Here is a 20,724-nt window from a genome sequence, read left to right as displayed (position 1 = left end):
TAACACGCTGCGTTGAATGGTGACGATTGTGCCAAGAACGGCTTTTTCGCACCTCACGCATGCCAGCAGCGCAGAAAGTGTGTGAAGCCGAAGCTGACAGTATTCCCCTAATGATTCTTGCTTTCCTCCTCTGTCTGTTCTTCCTCTCGCTGCCTCAACGCGACGGCGTCCTCTCCAATCATTCGTTCTGGATGCTAAACAGTCCAGGTGGACTCCACGGCGTTGCGTGCATCGTCGAGATTTTCTTTTCCTTATTTTGTATATTGAAGTGCGAGCGACGCTTCCGTGTCCTCTCGAATCGTCGCAGCCGAGTTCGTCTTTCGGTTGCCTGCTCTTCGCCGCGGCAGTCGGTGTTCCCTCAAACACACAAACAAAGAAAAACTGCGAGAAGGATGGACAATGACGCGAAGGTGAACGCACTGCAGTGGGAGGTCGTGAAGGACACGACACCGTCGCCCAAGACGTGGGTGGAGCTCGCACGCACGACGGCAGCGGTGACGTCCGCCGACGCCGTGGAACGCGCCAACGCCGTGACGTTGGTGTACGAGCGGGCGCTGCGGGCCTTTCCCTCCTCGTATAAGCTGTGGATGGCGTATATCCGCTACCGCCTGCTGGAGACCAGCGAGTTGTGCAGCCCTAACGAGTGGTTTCAGAGTGTGCGGGAGGTGTACGAGCGTGCGGTGGCGGAGCTGCCGAGCATGCCGCTGATCTGGCTGGGCTTCATTGAGTTTGTGATGGGGTCACGCGTGCCGCGGGTGACGATGACGCGCCACATTCTGTCTCGAGCCCTCGCGGCCCTGCCGGCTACGCAGCACCATCTCATCTGGAAGGTGGCGAAGAAGTGGTGTAGTACGCCGGCCGTGCCTGGTGCTACGGTGCGGGCGGTGTGGCGCGTGTTTTTGTCCTTCCAGCGCTCCCTGCGCGCCAAGCGGGAGTACTTCAACGTGCTGGTGGAAAAGAAGGACTTTAACAGCTTTTTGCAGGAGTGCGTGCATCTCGGGCTGCCGCAGGAAAAAGTGAAAGGCACTGCCGAGGAGCGCGAGATGTTGCTGGCGGATGTTAACTTTTGGGAAACTGTGCAGACGGCGCTGCAGGCACGAGGGTGGCGCTTCACCGGAAACGTGGCGGAGCTGAGGCAGCTGATTGAGCTGGGCAAGTCGCGCTGTGCCTCGCCGATGGAGTTGTCCATGGCGTTTGCTGTCTTTCTCTACGGACAGGGCTACATGCGAGAAGGTCGACAGGAGCTCCGCCGTCTGCTGGATGAGTCACCCGAGGCGCACACGCTGACCACACTCTACCAACTCGCCGTCGAGGTCGAAGATCAACTTGTGGAGTCGTTTGCGGTCGACCCTGCCATTCGCCAGCTCGACGACGCCGCCTACGCACGCGTCGTGCAGCACCTCTTCGGCTCCGCCGACCCCCTCACCCACCTCTCCTCTTTAGCGCGCGAGTTTCCCCTTTTGCTGAACCAAGCACAGCTGCGCAACAGCCCTTACAACGCGGCGCTGTGGCTCAAACGGGCAGAGCTGGTGCAGGAGAACGCTTACGCTGGTCGAAGCTCGCCGCAGGATTTGCAAGCGCTCTATCGACAGGCCATTCAGCAGTGCACGTCGGGTATGTCACGCGTCGACGGCGCCGCCGCGCAGCTCTTCCATTCCTACGCCCAGCTGCTGCTGCGTTCGAAACGGGTCGACGACGCGGTGGCGTTGCTGCACGAAGGGGGCTGGTGCGTTCCCTTCACGAGCACCGCCCTCAACGTTCAGCTGCTGGGGTTTTGGGTGGAGGTGCAACTGATGACATCCACCACCCCTGCTGCCGTGCGGGATGCGCTGGCAGGGAAGCTGACCAGTGGGCTGGCGGCGTCTAACGGAGGTGGGGCGAAGCGCAGTCGCGCCGGACTTCTGCAATCATCGGTGGCCCTTCCGGAGGTGGTGCAGCACGCGCACGTGTGGACGCTGTGGTGCGATGTGTGCACCACGTATGACTCTGCCAACGAGGTGGCCTGGCGGAGATTAGTGGATGCGCTCGCCGGTTCGAAGTCCTTCACGGCAGAGTTGGCGTGTTACGTGGCGCGTAGGGCGTACGAAAGCGGACACGCGTCGATGGCCGTGGCGTTGCTGGAGAGGGGCGTGGCGGCCCTGCGTCAGGCTCCCACCGCGCAGTTGTTTCTCCTCGAGCAGTACCTCTCGCTCCTCTGTGTGCAGCACGGCCAGCAGGTTCCTCTGCATCAATTTCGAGAGCTGTACAGTCTCGTCCAGCAGATCACCCCCGTTGCCATTCGAGCGACGCCATCGGCCGTCATGGATCTTCATTTTAGCTGCGCCGAGCTGGAAGCCACAATCGGCCTTTACGGGACGGCGGTGCGCATGGCGCAGGCGGTCACGATCGTCGCCATCACCGCGCTGCGCATCAACACCGATCACCTCCGTCTCCTGCAGGCCGCTCTCGAGCACTCCATTTCGTTTACGGAGCGTCACAACGGCTACGACGCGGTGCGCGCGTACTGTGGCGAACTCGTGCGACACCTCCAGCACCCGTTGCTGTTGCAGCGCGTTGTGCTGCATTGGGCCGCCATCGAGAAGCGCACCGGCAATGCGGCGCTGGCGCACACGATTATGGACGCCTGCAGCGACAGCCAGGACCCGGCGACGGAGCACGGAGAGGTGTACTGGCGGCTGTGGGAATCACTCTGCACGCAGCGGAAGGAGTTCGAGAACGTGGCGCGTCGCCGACAGCAGGCGTCGATCCGCTTTGCGGCGAACTCGTGATGGACGATGCAGTTTTGTGCGAGGGCCGTCTTCTTCCTTGTGCGCGCAGGGAAGGTGGACTGCATGTGGTGGGTTGTTGCCCTGGTTATGCGCAGCCGTGGCTTGTAAACCGGTGATGACCTTCTCGCAGGCGATCGAAGTTGCCGGGAACTGTTTGTGGTCCTGATCATATAAGACAATAAACGGGCAATCCAATCAATACGGATGCTGGATCTATTGGGAAAGCGATGTTTTTTTTTGTTAGTGGTACGAGTCTGTGCCAGTCTCTTCACGGGATTTCATCATATGCAGCTACCGTAATGTTGCTGCTCATTGCTTCACTCGCCATTGCAATGGCTGCTCTCGTCCCACACGCGCACTCGACGATGTGTCCACAGTTCTCTGGCTTTTACGATCTCTCCCTTCGTTGTGCATTAGTATCCTTCCAGTTACGGCGGAGTGTCAGGGGTGCGATTCCTTGCCCACTCAGAGCAGCTTCATTACCAACCTCATCCTTGTGGCGCAATGAATGCATCCATATAACCCCTTCTTCATTACTTGATCGTTTTCAAGAACACCACCACGACTGGAGGAGAAGGGGGCGTTTAGCTACACGACTTGCGTCTTCTTTCAATGCCTCCTTCCTCCATTCACTTGCGTGCCTTCGAGCTGCGCGCAGGTCCCAAGACGGCGCGGCTGGTGACGGTCAGTCTTGACAGGTCCATATCAGAGGTGTACACCCACCTGTGCAGGGTGCTGAAGCTGGACGCCCCGCTGAGTCAGGTGACCTTTCACAAGACATACAACAAGAAGATTGTCACGACCCCCCTGTCGATCACCGCGCCCATCGGCTCTCTTGGATTGGCAGATGACGATATATTTATTCTCCGCCACGGCCCCCGCTCGCGATCAGCCGGGAGAGAAATCGGTGGCAACGCGCAGAGCGACGCGGGATCAGTGAAAGTGCTGACTGCGTCACAGCGTCGTCGGCAGCAACTTCGAAGCGCGGCAGCGCTACCGATACTTCCAGGGACTGAGGGGGGGCCCCTTCACGTAACACAGGCGAGTTCATCAGCGGTGGATACTGAAAAGAAGGAAGAGATTACTGGCGCGCCCATCACGGCAGACATGGAAGAGATGATGAACGTCCATCAAAATAACGTTTGCATGGTAGCGGATAGGCAGCGCATGGAAAACTACCAGCAGCAGTTTGCCCAGTACAGCTGCGTAACGCAGGTCTTTGTCATGAAGCTGTTTCAGCTGCTAGCGGTGCTCTCCTGCTCGTGCCCAACCGCGCCAGTCCCCGCACCGCAGCTCGGGCCAACGCGCTCCACTGTGTCGGTCGCAGTTCTGCATCGCGAACTCCTCACCGACTTTTGCCGCCGTGCCCGCGTGCCTCTCAGCCGAGTAGAGAGTCTCCTCGACAGCGGCGCGCGCAACATCGACGCCGTGTACGAGGCCCTTTACTACTACGCAGATGTGACCGTTCAGAGCAGCGTGATAGCGGCAAAGGTGGAGGAGTGGCTAAAGGAGAATCTACCGCCGCTGCAACCCGCTGCCCAGATGATCTGCATGCTGCATGAAGGACAAGAAGCGGCCTATTTAGAGCTGGCACTGCTGCGGCTTCGCGGGCAAGTACCAACGGCAATGACGTGGCTGTGTTTGAAGGACGCCGCTGCACCGGAGAAGCGGTGCTGCTACTATTCTGCTGTTGTGCGGTTTAGTCAGTTCGCTGCACCGATGCACGTAAACGCGGCGGAAATAGCGATGGTGGAGAGTGGGTGGCTGGACAGCTGCTGTGTTGCATGGGGGCTCAACAACTGCCCTTACAACGGCCATTTGCTTCCCTTGTCGTGCTGGATGTGGAGTCGTTTGGTGGCGGCGGTTATGACGTGCCGCGACGGCGCCGCTGTTCGGTTGACTGAGTTGCTGAACATGTACAGCGAGTGGGAAGCTTCACTGGCGTGGGTAGTTTGATCGGCCTTCGTGTTTTTCCTCGTCTTCATTTCGTTTCTCTGCTAGAATAATATTTTGCTTCTCCCGAAGCGCTGGCGCACTTGGTGCTTAAACAAGGAGAATATAATCTCGCGCCCTCCTACGGCTTACACCGCATGCACGAAGCTCTACGACGACGGCAACAAAAGTAATGCTATTGACGTTGATGGAGAATCGAACACGGGTAGGCGGAAGCTTGTTTGCCCGCTATCGCTCTTGACAAAGAAGCATGAAGGCGTCGTGCACCCTTGCAGGTTACGTTTGCCGGCCCTCTCAGATCTTCTTCTTCGACATTTTTGGCTGCTTTTTGACTGAATTGTCCGCCCATCTTCACCTTTGTGGCGTCGCGTGCTTTCCTTCATGTATTCACACCCACACCCACACCCACACAAATGTATCCGATGGCAAAGACACATCGTTGCTCCACGACATATTCCCGTGCGTTGTTGCTTAAACGCGGCGTTCTTCTTCCCATTTTTCTGCTTCAGAAATGTGGGCCCTCAATGCGGCTCCGATTCAGTGCCACGAGGCTGTGCAGCTCCTCTCTCGTTACAGAAAGCAGAACGGCTTTCAGAGCGGTCTGTGGCTTCTCCCGCAGCATCTGACGCTGTTTGGTGTGCGGGAGCTCTACACGGCGCAGCTGCTGCTGCCCACCGACGGTCTGCTCTCCGGTCCTCCCCGAGCAGTACCCTTCTCGCTGCTCCACCCCTCCACCCAGCGCGGCATCCTCAACGACTACCCGCCGGCGATAATGCCGGCGGGCCGCTTCGCTTTTCTCGAGCGCTCCCCGGCAACCACGCAGTGGCGGGCGGCGACGCTGATGGAGTGCTTCGAAGCCGCTTTTCTTCAGAGCAACAGGAGTTGCGGCCACATGCAACTGCTGTGTGCGCCGAGCTTCGCGACGCGCATCGCGGTGCCGGAGGAGGTGGCGGTGCTCAACGCGCAGGAGACGAGCAATCCTTTTCTGGTCGACGCATCTCTCTGCCACCGCAGTCTTGTGACCGGGGCCGCCTTGCAAGACACCGTCAGCAGTGCGCTGACCACCATCGCGGCGCAATTCCGTTACACCTCCTTCGACTGGGTAGAGGCGGGCATGGTGGAGGCGGCGGGCCTGCGCGTGCGTCCCTCGGCCACACCGCATCTCGTAAACTCAGTGGAGAGCCTTCAGGTGGCGCACGTGTCGCAGCTGCCCATGGAGCGGCAGGAGGAGCTGGTGAATTTGGTTCCGCGCTACGTGCTGCTGAAGAGCATGAAGCTCTCCTATGTCTACCTGCATTCACGCTGGCGAAACGCGCACGAGTTGGAGCTGACGAACCGCCTGCGGCACAGCGACATTCCTCGAGTGGAGGGTACGAGGGAGTCACCGGTGCAGCTGCTGCTGTGGGTTGCGGTGAAAGCGGAGGATGATTTCTGCGGTCCCGTGACCGTGTGTGAACGCAGTGTTCGTCGGCGCTATTACAACGCGCAGCAGCTGGAATAGCCCTGCTGCTCTCGAAGTATTTCTACGTGTCCTTCAGTGCACGTGTTTCTTTCCTTCGGTTTTCCCTCTCGCTGCTCCTGCGCTGCTGATTAAAAACGCTGAATTGATAAATGCGTAGTTGTTCTCCACTCTTGCGGAAGTGGGCACGGAGATGAGCGAACAGGGAGGCTTGTGTGCATGCCTATTAGGGTGATTAGGGTGGCGCATCGTGAGAGCTGCTTTTCTGTGAAGGTAATCACAGCCACTCTTCTAATGATCCTGCTCGTTCTGACGATGCTCTCCATTGCGTATTAAGCTGCTCTCTCTATCTTCTTCTCCTGCGCTCTGTCTGTTGTTGCGCGGTGCGTGTGGGCTTCTCCGTTTGTGTGGGTGGCAATGATAGTGCTGCACGTGCCCTTACTGCTTCTCTGGACAAAAAAAAACCGATGCAGGTGCGTTAGCAATTAAAAAGAAATAATAAGAACAGGACAGAATACACGAGATGTGGGCCGGTGCGTCCCGCATCTCGCTCTACTGGCTCGACGACCACGAGTCCTACCTAGGAGAAGGGGAATGCACGCGCCCTTCTACGAGTTGGCTCCCTTTTGGCGGCGAAACAACCGGCACGTTGAGTTTGGCCACTTCCCACATCTTCTATGACGACGGCAGCGACACCCTCGTCGTGTTTCCTCTGCGCTACATCGAAAACGCCACCGTGCGGGAGTCGGGCGATCAACTCGACCTTTCATTTTCGTGCCGGCGCGCAGTGAAGCGTGCGGTGCTTCCTCGCACAGATGGGCAACAGCCCGCCGCGCCTGGCGTCTCGGTGCCGTTTCCCAACGCCGAATCGTGGCGGTTTCGCGCATCGCGTGCATCGGAGTGGTTTGTGGAGGCGCTGCGGCGTCTCGTAGAGCATCAACGGATGGAGGAGCTTTTGTCGCGCCGTGAAATTGCACTGCAAGCTGCGCCGTCTTCTGTGAGCTTTCGCGCACGTCGTCAAGTGCCGATGCGTGAACAACGCGGTGTGCTGCACATCACGGCGGCGTGTGCTACCTTTGAGCCGCTCTTCGCCATGGCGTCTCACGGCGCCGTCTCGCTGGCAAGGAGTGAGTGCGTTCACAGCTTTCCTCGCTGGATCGCGTTTGAGGCGGTGGGCCTGGACATTTACACGTCGGAGGCCCTCGACCACGCCCCGGCGCTGTCCCTCCTATTCAACAACGTGCAGGAGAGGGACCAGGCGAGGGAGCTGCTGCTTCACCTCCTCGGCGTGCCGCCGTACTCCATCTCCCCACACGCCAAGGCCGAGGCCTGGAAGAGGAGAGAGCTGTCCAATTACGACTACCTGCTGCTTTTAAACAAGTGGGCGTCTCGCTGCTTCAACGATGTCTTTCAATACCCTATTTTTCCGTGGGTGCTCGCGGACTACACGTCTGCCCAGCTCGACATTTCCGCACCGGCAACTTTTCGTGATTTACGCAAGCCCATCGGCGCTCTCTCGCCCGATCGTCTGGAGATGCTGCGGGAGCGGGCCCAGTTTTTAGGTGAGGCGGAGGAGCGCACCTACCTGTACTCTACCCACTATTCCTCCGCTGGCGTGGTCGCCTATTACCTCGTGCGGCCGCACCCCGAGTTTCAGCTGTGCCTGCAGGGGGGCATTCTGGATGTGGCGGAGCGCATTATGGAGTCCGTCCCTCAGGTGTGGCGCAGTGTGACTACCAACACCAGCAACTTCCGCGAGCTCATCCCTGAGTTCTTTAACGGCGACTTCCACGCGCTCTGCGGGCCGCCGCGGATTGCGCTCGGCTCTCACGGCAACGGCAGACCCGTGCGCCCGTTTGTGGAGCTGCCCCCGTGGGCCGCAGACGCACACGAGTTCGTGCAGCTCCACCGTGCAGCGCTCGAGAGCGACGACGTCTCCCACCACCTGCACCACTGGATAGATTTGATTTTCGGTGCTGCGCAGAGCGGCGAGCTGGCGCGGGCGGCAGACAACCTCTTTCACCCGTTTTCCTATCGACAGCTCGCACGTAAACAGGTGAGTGTGCCGGGGCTGCATCTCTCGCCGCACGACTACGCAAGGGAATTCGGCAATGTGCCCATGCAACTCTTCAGCGATGTCCACCCCTCCCGCAACGACCGTGAGCACAGCGTGTTGTGCACCGTTGAGGCAGTCGAGGCCTGCGGTGGATGCGACGCGAGCACCTCGCCAAATGACCAACGCATTGCCCAAATGATTGAGACGCTGCGGGCGATGGACGAGGAGACGGAAGAGCCGCCTCTTTGCGCCGATCTGAGTAGGATCGAGGGTAGCCACTTTTCTTCGGAGTCTGCGTCGCTGGTAGAGGTGGCGACTGCCACGCTCGCGTCCACCGGTGCGCGTTTTGCGACGCTGGGTTTTGCCAATCGCACCTCGCAGGATGCCGCGATGTCTGCCGGCGCCGTTCTGCTGGTTGTGGGAGACGATGGACGTGTTGTGACGCTCTTCAGCGCCGTGTCGGGCGAGCGGCTGCGCGCCTTCCCCGACTTTGACGGTCGAACCACCTCCACCGCCTATCATGCAGGCAGCGTGTTTGTGTTCACCGACAACAGGACATGCTATGTCATCTCGCTCCACTCGCATGCCGTCACGCATTGCTTCCTGGAGCTGACGAGTGCTCCCGTCGTGCACGCCTGTTTTCTTCCTCATGCAGTATTACTGGCGGACACAGAGGCACAGGTCATGTGGTGGGCGGCGCAGCGGGACGACACGGCGCATCTGACTTTCGACGCTCCTCCGTCTTCGACGTGTGAGGCGTCGTCGCGAATTCTCTGCCTCGGCGGTGCGGCGCGTATCTCAGCTGCTGTTGCGGTCAGCACGCACCTTGAAGCGTTTCTTTTCCACGATAGTGCGTGCGAAGAGTGTACGCTCCGCACAATGCCCGACGAACGGGAGATCCTGAATGCTGCAGCCGCCGATCAGGCGCCGTATTTTTGGGTGTTCTTCCGTGCTGAAGCTGTGCTGTACGACAACGGAGGATTGTGGCTGCGTCGCGTTCCGTTCCCGGCCGCCTCTGCGGTGATTTGTGTGTGTTTGGAGCAGCAGCTTTGCCCGCTCTGCCTGTACACTTCAAGTTTGCCGGTGCGCGTACGCTTACTGCAACACGCACGCGAAAACGTGGTGCAGCTGCGTTGTTGCACATCGGTGCCTCTGTGCGTTTCGTACGCAGATGCAGCTCTGGTACTTGTCAGCCGCACTGACGGAGGGGCAGCGTCATCGCTTGTCCTGACCTTAGCGGAGCTGAGGCTTGCGAAGACGGAATAGTATGTTTTTGCTTTTTTGTTCTTGTTACATATTGTAGACCGCAGCATGCACAACCGCTGCAGTTCCGACTCCTGCTATGTAGCTTCGTGGAACCACAGTTTTCAAACCAAAAGAAACCTGAAAACAGTCGAGAAGCTTCCTTTTTCCGCATAACCTCAACTGGCCGCTGCACGGGTGTGAGCTGCACAGCGCCATGCGCGTTGGCAGCAGGCCGTTTTTTTCTTTAACCGTCGTAAAACACGAGCGTTATCACAGTCAAGTACCACAGACTCTCGAAAACCAGCACGTGAGACTCCAAACCGAAGAAGAGTTTCAGCCAAAAACGCATGGAGTTTTGTGACACACACGCACACTCTTTACCGCCAACTGCAGTTTCGCACCCTTCATCTTTTCCTTGACGCCTCTTCTCTCCTTTCCACGCTCGCATTCTACTTGAGCAGCCGACGATCTGTTGTACTATTCGTTTTCGTCAAACTGCGCTTCCTTTCCGCCCTCAATTCTTCCGTCATGACGACGAGTCCGAAGAAGATTTACATTGCCGGCCCCGCCGTCTTCCTTAAGGACCACGGCGAGGCTTACTTCAACAAGGTGCGCACTCTCCTGAGGGATAACGGCGTCGTGCCTCTCGTGCCGATCGACAGCATCGCGACGGGTGCGCTGGAGATCCGCAACAAAAACATTGAGATGATCAAGGCCTGCGATGCGATCATCGCGGACCTGTCTCCCTTTCGCTCTCTTGAGCCAGACTGCGGGACGGCATTCGAGATTGGCTACGGCGCGGCGCTGGGGAAGGTGCTTCTCACGTACTCGTCCGACACGCGATCGATGGTGGAGAAGTACGGCGGAACGGAGGCGCAGGGGTGTACTGTGGAAAACTTTGACCTACCGTTCAATCTCATGCTTGCCGACGGTACGCCGGTGTTTGACACGTTCGAGGCAGCTGTTTGATTACTATTTGAAGCACCACGTGCTGTCTTCAAGAGAAGAAGTAACGAGGTGATGTGGACGTGAAGACAAACAGAAAGAAGAAGCATATTGACAATCTTTTTCTCCGCAATTCGCACGATCACAGGAAGATGGGTCTTTCCTGAGCCGGTGTGACGCTTGTGATGTTTGGGAACCGTTCTTTACCGTGGCGCTGCGACGGTAGTCTGCGCTGTTGATTTCGAATAATGGGTATCGCATTAAGGGACATGCAAAGCAGTACCGTATAACGGCAAGCGTTTTATTGCCATCAACGTTTCCGTTAATCTGCAATGTCGCACGAGAAAAAACATATATATCGTTTTTTCTCGTTGAGGTCGGCCTCGACCAGCTCCACATTTCGTTGACAGCTAATTAAAAAAATAGTCACAAACACAAGAGTGGAATAACTACCCTTCTTTCCCTTTCTCGGAGGGCATCGAAATACACTGCGTTAGGTGTTATCATGTCCTTCTTACGAGTTTCTTGAAGAAACCACAGGATAGAAAGACAACAGCAGCGAAGAGGCCGTGCGCTGACCCCATACTGCCACACTTCCGCTCTTTAGACGTACGATTTATGTCGTGAACCGCGCTCTACCACTTGGTGACGTATTGCTCTACCCCTTCTTTGCCTTTTTTCCTTTTCCTTTCAAACTGTTTCTCACACGTGCGTTTTCAGTGGAAACTCGTATTTCCTGCATTTCTTCTTTTCTTTTTACCCGCTGCGTCCTCTCTCTTAACGGTTCTTTTCTTTGCGCGACTCCCTCGTGCTTCGTGGTGTCAGCTCTACATCACGGGCCACGCTCTTGTCGTCTTTGTTTTTTTCTTGTCTCCTTCCTAGCTCACACTTGATCATGTCTATGGCAGAGGAGGTTTACGCGGAGGGCCGCCGCAGCATGCAGGAGACGCGGTCCTCGCAGGCGCAGCGCTTTCTCACCAACCGGCCCGTTTCCATCAGTGAACCGAAGCGTTTTTTCATGCTCCTCATCGGCGTCTACGCGTGCATCTGTGCCTCCACCGGTTACGTGTACAACCTCTTCTCCGGTAGGCTCCAGGAAAAGTACGATTTCACGCAGAAACAGATGTCGGTTATTACGACCATGTCGGGTGTGCTCAGCATTGTGGTGTTCCCTCTCGCCGGGGTGTACGACTACTACGGTCCGCGGTCGCTCTTCATGATCGGGATGGTATTCTTCCCTATTGGCGGCGTTCTATTCGGGCTAGCCTTCGCAGACGCAGTGGACGGCAATGTGGCGCGCTTTACCGTCTTTAGCGCCTTCCTCAGCGTTGGCACGGCGATGTTCGACATTGCCGGTCTCATGACCATTCTCAGCGTCTTCCCGAGCAGTCGCGGAGCCGTCATTGCGGTCATGAAAACGTTCATTGGCATCGGCTCCGCGATCTTCGGCGCGTTCCAGCTCGGCTTCTTCGAAGACGACATCAGCGGCTTCTTTTACTTTATGTCCGCCTTCGTCGGCGTCGTCGGGCTTTTCTGCGTGCTGTTTGTCGAGCTGCCGCCCTACCAACTCACCGGCTACGAGGAGAGGTACCTCACCGAGGCGGACAAGGCGAAGCGGCTGGCCACCAAACGCGTCTACCTCGAGAAGGTGCCGTCGCCGCGGCGCTTCGTGATTGGCTTTGCGCTTGTATCGGTACTCATCGTCTTTTTACCGGTTCAGAGCTCGCTGGTGGCCTACTTGAAGCTCGGCCATCCCTATAAGTTGGGCTTCGCACTCGCCACTGTGGCCGTCATGGTGCTCTACACCGTCATGGCGGTGCCACTGCGTTGGCTAGACGTGGGCAGCACCAACATCGTCGAACAGCTCCCTGACGAGGATGAGGGGGCGGAGAGTGTGGCGGCTGCGGCCGGGGGACGCCGCATGACCGCCTCGCAGCGCCTCAGTCGCCGCATCAACTCTGCTCGCACGAGCATAGCGGAGCAGGCGATCTTCAGCGCCGCTGCTATCGATGAGTCGGCGCACATTGCCCCGCAGTACCAGACGACGTTCTTTGAAAGCGTCTGCACACTTAAGCTGTGGGCCCTTGCATACTCGCTCTTCTGCATCTTTGGCACCCAAACGGTAATCATTGTCAACGCACGATTTGTGTACGCCGCCGCCTCGGAGACGAAGATGACGCAGGAGGTGGCCTCCCTCCTGACAGTGTTCAACGGCGCCGGCAGCGCTGTGGGGCGCATTGTGATGAGCATCTTTGAGGTGTGGACGCAGAAGCGGAAGCCAGAGGAGCGCATCCCCCTTACCATGGCGCTCTTCATTCCGTCGGTAATTATGCTGGCCGCCTCAACCATGCTCCTCTTTGTGCGCAAAGAGTGGCTCCTCATCCCCTTCGGATTGACGGCGCTGGGCAACGGCTTTTCAGCTGCCACGGTGGTGCTGGTGATGCGCACCCTGTACGCCAAGAGTGTGGCGAACCACTACAACTGCATGTCGCTCGCTTCTCTCGTTGCCTCAATTTTGTTGAATCAGATTTTATACGGCGAATGGTACACGAAAGAGGCCAAGAAGCAGGGCAACAGCATCTGCATCGGCCGCCAATGCATTTTTGTGCCGTTTGTGATTATGAGTGTGCTGGTTTTTACAAGTCTTTTCTCTAGCTTGTACGTGCATTTGAATTACAAAGCGTTTTGCGAGGAGGCGCTGGCCGAGCGCGCGCAGTTACGCTGTGAGCGTGCGCGTGTGGCGAACACGCACTCTCACAACACCGAGGACGAGCGCGAGCCGCTGTTGGAATCGCCCCATTAGCGTCTTCGGCTCTGCATTCACTGCTTTACTATTTTTACTTTTCTTGTAAGACAGCGCGGCAAAGGCGAATGAAAGAAGAATAATCTAAAACCAAAGTTTTTCCACTGCTTTTGTTCGATAGCGATAGCGATGCACCGTTTCTTTCCTTCGCTCTCTGCATTTTTATTAGTTGCTTACATCTTAGCACATCTTTTCCTGTAAACCGCTCTCTGTTTCCTGTTGTTGTCGTCACCTTCTATATACACCTCTTCTCTTTGCCTATGCGCTTAGCGTACAACTCATGAACTACTTCTTGGGACCGTGGTAGCGGTGCAGGTCTGCCCTCTCTCGCAACGTGTTACCGTGCAGGAGTCCCGGGCGCTGATGAAAACGCAGTGATGCTTCTCCACAGCGACGTAAAGGGAAGCTGTTCTCTTGCTGCTGTGTCTTCGGTGGCGAGGAGCCGACCCCTCCTCCAGAAGGAAGGACCCATCCTTGATAATCGGCTTCCGGCGCGTTTACAACCATCACCTTTCCATTTTCCTTTTCTCCGTTTTCGTTCGCTGTTCGCAACAATGTTTTCTTTTTACCCGACATCAAGTTTTATGAAAGACTCGCTCTGCGTTTCAGCTTTAAAAGGCATAACACGAAACACCTACATTTACACTCCTCGCAACAACGATGGCCAAGGGAAAGCGTTCCGCTGATGCCAAGGGCAGCCAGAAGCGCCAGAAGAAGGTGCTCCGCGACAACATCCGCGGCATCACCCGCGGCTCCATCCGCCGTATGGCCCGCCGTGGTGGCGTGAAGCGCATCTCGAGTGAGATCTACGAGGAGGTGCGCCGCGTGCTGAAGGCCTACGTCGAGGACGTGGTGCGCTCCAGCACCGCGTACACCGAGTATGCGCGCAAGAAGACGGTGACGGCGTCGGACGTCGTGAACGCGCTGCGCAAGCGCGGCCACATCCTGTACGGCTACGCGTAAACGGAGCCTGTCGTCAAGCGTGGCACGCACCCTGCTGCCTCGCACATCCCCTATAGATTCTTCTTTTTTTTTAATGGTTCTACTGCCATCCTGCACTCCTACCCCGAGGAGAGACGATAGAGAGAGAAACACGCGAAGCGCAATGCATGTTAAGCCGATGTGCTGTGGGGGCGAGTGTGCGGATAATATACCAATGTCAATCGGAAGCGTGAAGGGAAAAGACACCGCCTTTTTCTTTGCGTAGGACGCGTTGGGTACAACAACAATAATGCGGTCGCCTCTTGCCTGAAGCACTGTCCTACTCCACTGAAGGTGTAACATCGCTGTCCCTCTCCCCCCTGTTTTCTTCGTGTCGTCTTGTCCGTCTGCATCTTCTACCCTTGCTTTTCTTTGCAACTTTTTTTTCCTTGAAAACACAACGATCTCTACTTCTCTCTTCTTCTCTTTGTCTATGGTGATTCAAACAAGAATAGCAAAGGTTCGCAGCGGCAACTGCGAAAGCACGCAGACATAACGGACGGATAAACACATACATAATCTTTTTTTTCTCCCTTCACTTATCATGCTCGAACTCGCGAAAAACCTTGAAGTCGGCAAAACCTTACAGCACGCGAACGGTACGCCGCCAAAGCTGTTTCCACCGCCACCACCGACGGAACCTGACGATGACGCGGTAACAATCACCGGCACCGTCCTCGGTGCACGCGTTGACAGTGACGATCTGTTCAACAGGCCACCTCCCCTTCCCACTCCCCCTCCGGGACGTCCAGTACCCCATCGCGGCTACGTGATCGCGTCGCTGGCGCTCACCGCCGTTGCGGGTGTCCTCTCCCTGGGATCCATCATCATTGCCGCCGTTGTGATAGACCGCGAGATCAAAGCAGATCCGGTGGAAGACGAATGGCTTATGAGTGGGATTATTGCGATATTCTTCATCGTCACTATTGTGGAGAGTGGCCTCTGTTTCATTGCCATGATGGCGTGCTTTGGTCTTCTCCTCCACAAACAACAGCATCGCGTGCTCATTCGCAACCCTTCCAACGGCGCCTTCGTCTGTCTCTGCGTTTCCGTCTTTTTCCTTTTCCTCCTCTGTGTTTACACCATCGTAATGTATGTTATCTGTGAAATATGGGACCCGGAGAATGTGCCGTCTGTCGGCCTGTGCGCCATACCTTGCGTACGAGCAGTTGCCCTGCTGTCTTTCTTCGCCGTGCTGGTCGCCAATTCGAAGCTACGACCACGTGATCCTCTGATGTAGATATGTGCCGCGCTCCCCTTTTTTGCGCTTTTTTTTTCTCTTGCGATTATAAAAAGAAGAAATAGAATATACCCGCTGTTGAAAGTTTTTCTTTCTCGGTTTCACATTTTAATCTCCTCAACAACAACGCGCGTGTCTGTTTTCCTTATAATTTTCTCTCTTCCGTTACTATTCCCTTTCATGCCCTTATAAGATAATCAGTAAAGTGCACTGTGTGTCTCTCCCCCCTCTGTGGCGTCCAACATAGCAGTTCATGCCCTCAGTTCTGCGCTGCTGTATGGTATGCTGTGCTTCCACATCGTATAAGTGCAGACATTCCCCCAAAAAACTCTTCTCTTTTGTTCACCATGCAAACGCGTTAACACTACAGCGATGTCAGCGTTCGTGTAGTTGAGCAGTCTTATCGTATCGTCATGTTGGTAGGAACGCAAAAAAAAAAGCTTTGATTTCTAAAGCAGATGGTCCTCTGTTTTTCAGCTTTGCACGCTTGCATTGATTTCTAAAATGATCTGAACTTGACTTCGAGAGGAAACAAAACGCCCATAAAGTCTTAGGGTATATATAATACACCGGCAAAAGGTCACATTTCAAGCTCTCACAAGTTCGAAGGCAACGCAGCACAATCACATCGCAAGTAAATAGTGTCCTGCGGTGACTTTTCGTCTGCACTGTGAACGCATGTAAGCGTCAGAGGTCGGTGCTGCTGAACTACTGGTGACGTCACCTCTCTCGTCATTCTACTTTCTGCAATGTTGTCTCCCCACTCTTCTCCCCTCCAATCTTGGTCTCTTTTCGTCTTGCCCTACGTGCATGTCGCCCTTACAGCAAACTGCCTGCACGAGCGCTTCGAACCCACAGATGAGCCGTGGCCATTCACCTACAACGGCTGCTTAGCACAAGTGGCTCGGTGCTACAACGGTAGCGCTGTCCTTTCCTTGTCGCGTTAGCAGGCAGCGGATCAGCGCCATAAGATCATCGAGCAACTCTGCTCTCCTGGTACTTCGATTTATTATCCTTCCAGTTGCTGAGAGATGCCTAAAGAGGAAAAGGGTGGTGCCACAAAAGGGGATGGTAGATGAAAGGAAAAGCTGGCTCCTGCGCATCGAAGTGCTTTGCTTCTGAAAAAGGTGGAAACCAAACAGAAGTGGCTCGAACATGCCAAGTGCAGCGTCTCAGTTGTATCACAGCTCCTTCCCTTTTATATTTCTTGGTAGTGGGTTGTCACTGCCGCACTCTCAGCACTGCTTTGCATCCTCTGAAGAACAGGACAAGAAGAAGAGGGCGGAGTACGAGCATTCTCTGGCCAGCACGTGAGTGGATTCAAGGAGACCCAGGGGCCTTTTTTGCCGTCTTTATGATCCGCTTTGCAAAACGCAACGCTTGATTGGCTGACAGAAGAACGGTCTGTTGTAACGTTGCCAGTCCTCTTCCCTGTAGCAATAGAGAATGTCGGAACGGTTGATCTTCCGAGACTTGAAATCTTAAGAAGCGAAATAAACATCTGAAGTGAGGCACTTGATACGGAGAGAGAAGGAGATGACGATAATTGATGGCAGGCATTTGTGATCAAAGAGGAGGGAAGCGGAAGAAATACAAGACGCACGAGACCACACAAGAGAAGAACAGCTACATATAACTGTAAAAGGAAAGAAGATGCGATTGAAAAACGGAGTGGAAAGAGGGAGAAGAAATTGAGATAAAGGCGCGAAAACAAGAGAAAGTAAAGCAGACACGACAATGACTCTGATTGCTGAGAACGCCAAGTGGCTCCCGCTGAGCAGGTGCACCGTCAAGGCGTCCTCTATCTTTCAAGCATTGTCGTGGAGCATTGCGTCGCTGGAGCGCTGACGAACCACCGCATCTCGCGCAAGAACTCCTTCTGCGAGGAAATTGCACCGGCGCCGTGGAAGAGGCAGAGGGCGTGGCCGTGGTGGTGTGTGGCGGGCTCTTCGGGTGCCGGACGCGGCGCTGTCTACCGCCGCGGCACCACTCCACCGTGGCGAGGGGCCAAAGAACGTGCGGCAGCTGCCCACCAAGAAGAAGCAACTGCAGCAGCAACGGTGGCTTCCTGCTGAACGGCGGAGTGTTGCAACGCCGCGTGCTCAACAGTCGGCACACCGCGCCAGCTCGGACGTGATGAGCCCTCCACTTTCTCGGCGACCGCACGGCAACAGGCAGAGGAGACGAGCAGGAGCGAAGAAGGGGTACGAAAGGGAGCTGACTCTTGCCGGGAGTTTCTTGAGGGACAGGCGGCCGCCACCACGATAGCGGAGGAGAACAGCACACCAGTGAAAAAGAGAGGCATGTCACGACGAGAGCTGCGACAGTTGCGGCGATGTCTGTGCCAGATGTGGTGGTGGTCGACTCGAGGGCCTGGCCACGCCGAACATAACACGGCCCTCTGCACGGCATGAGAGCCGGACACTTTACTGAGCCAACCGGCAGGCGAGCAACGTGTACAGGGAGTAATGGTCCATCTGTGGGCTGTCACCTTGCTGGAGACGTGTGACGATGGCGATTCCCACGGCTTAGGGGTAGCCGCTCTGGGAGTGCTGGGAGTGCGGCCCAAACTGGGGAATCTGCCGCTGTGCACCGTGCGGGGGACGCTGACACTGCTCCGTCTGGTGCGTGTGTGTGGCCTGACGGTGAGTGGCTGCGTGTGGTGTATGACTGGACGGGTGTGCTGTGGGGTGAGCGTGCTATAGAGGGCTCTCTGCTGCTGAGTGTGTGGGGCTGTAAGAGACGGAGGGAGCAACATAGCGTATGCACATGGTGGCGCGGCGTGCACAGCCTGCCGTCTTGTGCTGTCAGCGTTGGTGCTGCTGCGGTGGTGTAAGTAAGGGTAGCGGTAAGGGTAATGGTAAGGGTTGTATTACCGAGGCCGAAGGCCGAGGTCATCGAATGGAACAACCCTGTATGTGTGTTGAGTTCCCTGCTGATTGCGGTGAACACGTATGGTCATGATGGTATGTGGATGGCCGGTGGCTGGCTGGGCGTATTCGTGCATGCTCTCTCTCGCTGTTTGTCACTAGTCCCTCTCCTTCTCTCCCTCCCCTCTCTCTCTCTCTGCTGTTCGCTGCTGTCGTACAACTGCACACGTACGAAGCAGCTACGCTTCGGTTTGCTGAGACCCGCGTTTGTATTTTCAGAGCCCGCCCGCCCGCCCTGTATGTTTGCTGCTTTCGCGGTGGTGGATTTGCCGCGCAGCTACCTTGTTGCCCCCGACTGCGCGTACGATGTGCGCGAGCGTGGCGAACTTTACTGTGAGCGCACCGGAGCACGGAGGTGATAGCGGTAGCAGGAGAGGGAGAGAGCAGTTTGTGTGGTGTGGTGGATGAGGTTGGTTCTCTTGTTTGTTTCCTTTTTATCGGCATCGGTGGCACACGAGCTTCGTTTTCGGTCTTTCGGTTTCACTTTCCTCCTCTCTCTTTTTATTGTTTTCGCTCCTGTACCTCATTTCATTTCGCGTCTCTCTATAAGTCTCAGTAGATATAGCTCTATTACAGTTCTTCCGTTCACGCCTCTGAATGCTTTGTCCCTGGGCGGGCCCTGGACCCTGCCGGTCCTCTGGGCAGGGTATCGCGCCGTGGGCGTTGTCTCACTTTATTCTGTCTTCCTTAACCCCCTGCTCGGGGACGGGGTGGTGACCGGCACGATCGGTGCACCATCGGCCGTTATCGTCTGAGTGATCTCCGTTGTGCGTCGTGTACCTGGTGGTACTTTCCGTTGTTTTTGCTGTACTGTTTTTTTTTCTATTTTCAGTCTTCTCTTTCTCTTCTCACTTCCGAGTCGGCGCCTGCGACATGGCTCGAGTGTTCTGTTTCCTGTTTTCCTGTCTTGGGCGTGTGTGCATGTGTGAGCGCAGCTGTTGGGCTTTCCGCCGCGTCGCACCACGCCATCCACCCAGTAACGTGTTCCCTGTTTTTCTTGTTTTCTCTGTGTGCCCCGTTCCGTGTGTGTCTGTTTTCTCCTTTGTTTCTCTCTCTCCCTGCACGTCCGTTTGGCGTGCATTCACCCAGTGTTTCCTCCCGGTGCCTCCGGCTCGGGTGGCTCCTTGCTGCAGTGTGCGTGTGTGGCGCGGCTGGGGGTCCTCCGGGCCGGGGGCCAGCCATAAGAAAAGAGCACCAAGCTAGTCATCCTGACGTGATGTGCCTCACGTGACTGGTCGCGGTGGGGTGGCCTGCTGCAACGCATGTTGTTGCAGGCGGCGAGTGTAGTTGCGTGCCTTCATTGCCGCTTAGCCGACATGCCCTCGGCTCCGTACGTGTCCCCTGGTTCACCACTTCTCACCTGACCACCTCCACCTCACTCACTCACTTCCACAGCGACACCTCTCACACAGGACGGTGGCATTTGTCACGGAAACTCTTTGCATCAAACTAATGGTGCTGCTACAGAAAAATAACATTAGGCAGACACCGTTTTCTTTGCTCGTGGTAATGGAAACTATTTTGGCCGATCCCTCTACTCCATGCTAAGAAAAGGAAAAAGGAAAACAGACGTTATATGGAGTTACGTGTCAGGACACGGTCCATACCAGACAACGCATCGGTCCACCGGAAGCATGCTTACTTAGGGTGCATGTCGGCGACCTGGTCTGTTGGCCGTGGTCCGTCCCCGTGCGCACCGATTATGGGGAATAGATGGTGGTGGTAATGAACACAGCAGGAAAACTACCACGCACTCACCGTTGGAGTACAGGTGAAAGGTGTGCAGACACTGCTGGACGGACGTGGAGGAGATCGCCTATGTATAAACTGGTTAATTAGCATAATAGTAGTAAAAATGACAGGAGAGATGCTACCGCCTGGGACCCACCAATGGCCCTCCGTGCTGACTGGGAAACAACGTCAGCAGGAGGGTAGCCTGAAGCTCACAAACAAGGAAAAATACCAAAAAATGCACGAAATGCGGCCCACCGCAGCAGAGCGGTTTTACCTGCCTTCCCGAGTTGGTCCCGCTGCGCGCCTGCAAAGCGTGTTCTTTTCGACGGGTGGGTCGGGCGGGACGAAAAAAACGCTTGGACGGACCCTAAGGCTCTAGGCTTTACGGTTTTCGCCGTAGGTAAGGAGTGCAGGGAATCAGTCGAGGAAAGTGGGTAATTGGTTCGAATCCTGGGAAACTAGTTCCTGTTTGGGCACACGACCCCATGTAGAGGCGTTTTGCAGGAAAACGTGTGGTGTGTAAAAACAGCGTTTTCTGCTCCCGACTTTCACAAGACCAAAGTCTACAGTCCTTTTATAGGGGCATCTCGAAGAGAGTACCCCTATACTA

At 56.1% G+C, this 20,724-nt stretch overlaps 8 protein-coding genes across 12 annotated transcripts; all 8 read left to right on the top strand.

Annotated features, from left to right (window-relative positions):
- Positions 1-201: 201 nt before the first annotated feature.
- Positions 202-2,768, top strand: ABB37_02009 (hypothetical protein; the record flags this gene model as incomplete). Its single annotated transcript, XM_015798746.1, has 1 exon — positions 202-2,768. Exon 1 carries the CDS (start codon positions 393-395, stop codon positions 2,766-2,768), a length of 2,376 nt encoding a protein of 791 aa, XP_015662224.1. The 5' UTR covers positions 202-392.
- Positions 2,769-3,195: 427 nt separating this feature from the next.
- ABB37_02008 (hypothetical protein) lies at positions 3,196-4,724 on the top strand (the record flags this gene model as incomplete). Its single annotated transcript, XM_015798745.1, has 1 exon — positions 3,196-4,724. The coding sequence occupies exon 1, from the start codon at positions 3,381-3,383 to the stop codon at positions 4,722-4,724; it is 1,344 nt and encodes a 447-aa protein (XP_015662223.1). The 5' UTR covers positions 3,196-3,380.
- A 427-nt stretch (positions 4,725-5,151) lies between these two features.
- Positions 5,152-6,222, top strand: ABB37_02007 (hypothetical protein; the record flags this gene model as incomplete). Its single annotated transcript, XM_015798744.1, has 1 exon — positions 5,152-6,222. Exon 1 carries the CDS (start codon positions 5,233-5,235, stop codon positions 6,220-6,222), a length of 990 nt encoding a protein of 329 aa, XP_015662222.1. The 5' UTR covers positions 5,152-5,232.
- Positions 6,223-6,603: 381 nt separating this feature from the next.
- On the top strand, positions 6,604-9,502 carry ABB37_02006 (neutral sphingomyelinase activation associated factor-like protein; the record flags this gene model as incomplete). Its single annotated transcript, XM_015798743.1, has 1 exon — positions 6,604-9,502. The coding sequence occupies exon 1, from the start codon at positions 6,704-6,706 to the stop codon at positions 9,500-9,502; it is 2,799 nt and encodes a 932-aa protein (XP_015662221.1). The 5' UTR covers positions 6,604-6,703.
- A 436-nt stretch (positions 9,503-9,938) lies between these two features.
- On the top strand, positions 9,939-10,450 carry ABB37_02005 (hypothetical protein; the record flags this gene model as incomplete). 2 transcript variants are annotated; one of them, XM_015798742.1, is made up of 1 exon in its annotated part: positions 9,939-10,450. In XM_015798742.1, the coding sequence occupies exon 1, from the start codon at positions 10,010-10,012 to the stop codon at positions 10,448-10,450; it is 441 nt and encodes a 146-aa protein (XP_015662220.1). In that variant the 5' UTR covers positions 9,939-10,009. The 2 variants fall into 2 exon arrangements, with proteins under 2 accessions (XP_015662220.1, XP_015662219.1); XM_015798741.1 differs by having other exon boundaries at positions 9,942-10,450.
- A 695-nt stretch (positions 10,451-11,145) lies between these two features.
- ABB37_02004 (hypothetical protein) lies at positions 11,146-13,229 on the top strand (the record flags this gene model as incomplete). The annotated part of the gene is made up of 1 exon (XM_015798740.1): positions 11,146-13,229. The coding sequence occupies exon 1, from the start codon at positions 11,322-11,324 to the stop codon at positions 13,227-13,229; it is 1,908 nt and encodes a 635-aa protein (XP_015662218.1). The 5' UTR covers positions 11,146-11,321.
- A 579-nt stretch (positions 13,230-13,808) lies between these two features.
- Positions 13,809-14,192, top strand: ABB37_02003 (histone H4; the record flags this gene model as incomplete). 3 transcript variants are annotated; one of them, XM_015798739.1, is made up of 1 exon in its annotated part: positions 13,809-14,192. In XM_015798739.1, the coding sequence occupies exon 1, from the start codon at positions 13,890-13,892 to the stop codon at positions 14,190-14,192; it is 303 nt and encodes a 100-aa protein (XP_015662217.1). In that variant the 5' UTR covers positions 13,809-13,889. The 3 variants fall into 3 exon arrangements, with proteins under 3 accessions (XP_015662217.1, XP_015662216.1, XP_015662215.1); XM_015798738.1 differs by having other exon boundaries at positions 13,820-14,192; XM_015798737.1 differs by having other exon boundaries at positions 13,838-14,192.
- A 467-nt stretch (positions 14,193-14,659) lies between these two features.
- ABB37_02002 (hypothetical protein) lies at positions 14,660-19,445 on the top strand. Of its 2 annotated transcripts, none has more exons than XM_015798736.1 (1): positions 14,660-19,445. In XM_015798736.1, the coding sequence occupies exon 1, from the start codon at positions 14,755-14,757 to the stop codon at positions 15,448-15,450; it is 696 nt and encodes a 231-aa protein (XP_015662214.1). In that variant the 5' UTR covers positions 14,660-14,754; the 3' UTR covers positions 15,451-19,445. The 2 variants fall into 2 exon arrangements, with proteins under 2 accessions (XP_015662214.1, XP_015662213.1); XM_015798735.1 differs by having other exon boundaries at positions 14,665-19,445.
- The last annotated feature ends 1,279 nt before the right edge of the window (positions 19,446-20,724 follow it).

Source organism: Leptomonas pyrrhocoris, assembly GCF_001293395.1.
Source record: "Leptomonas pyrrhocoris isolate H10 chromosome Unknown, whole genome shotgun sequence".
Classification (NCBI taxonomy): Eukaryota; Euglenozoa; class Kinetoplastea; order Trypanosomatida; family Trypanosomatidae; genus Leptomonas; species Leptomonas pyrrhocoris.
This window is presented reverse-complemented; position numbering and strand designations above follow the sequence as displayed.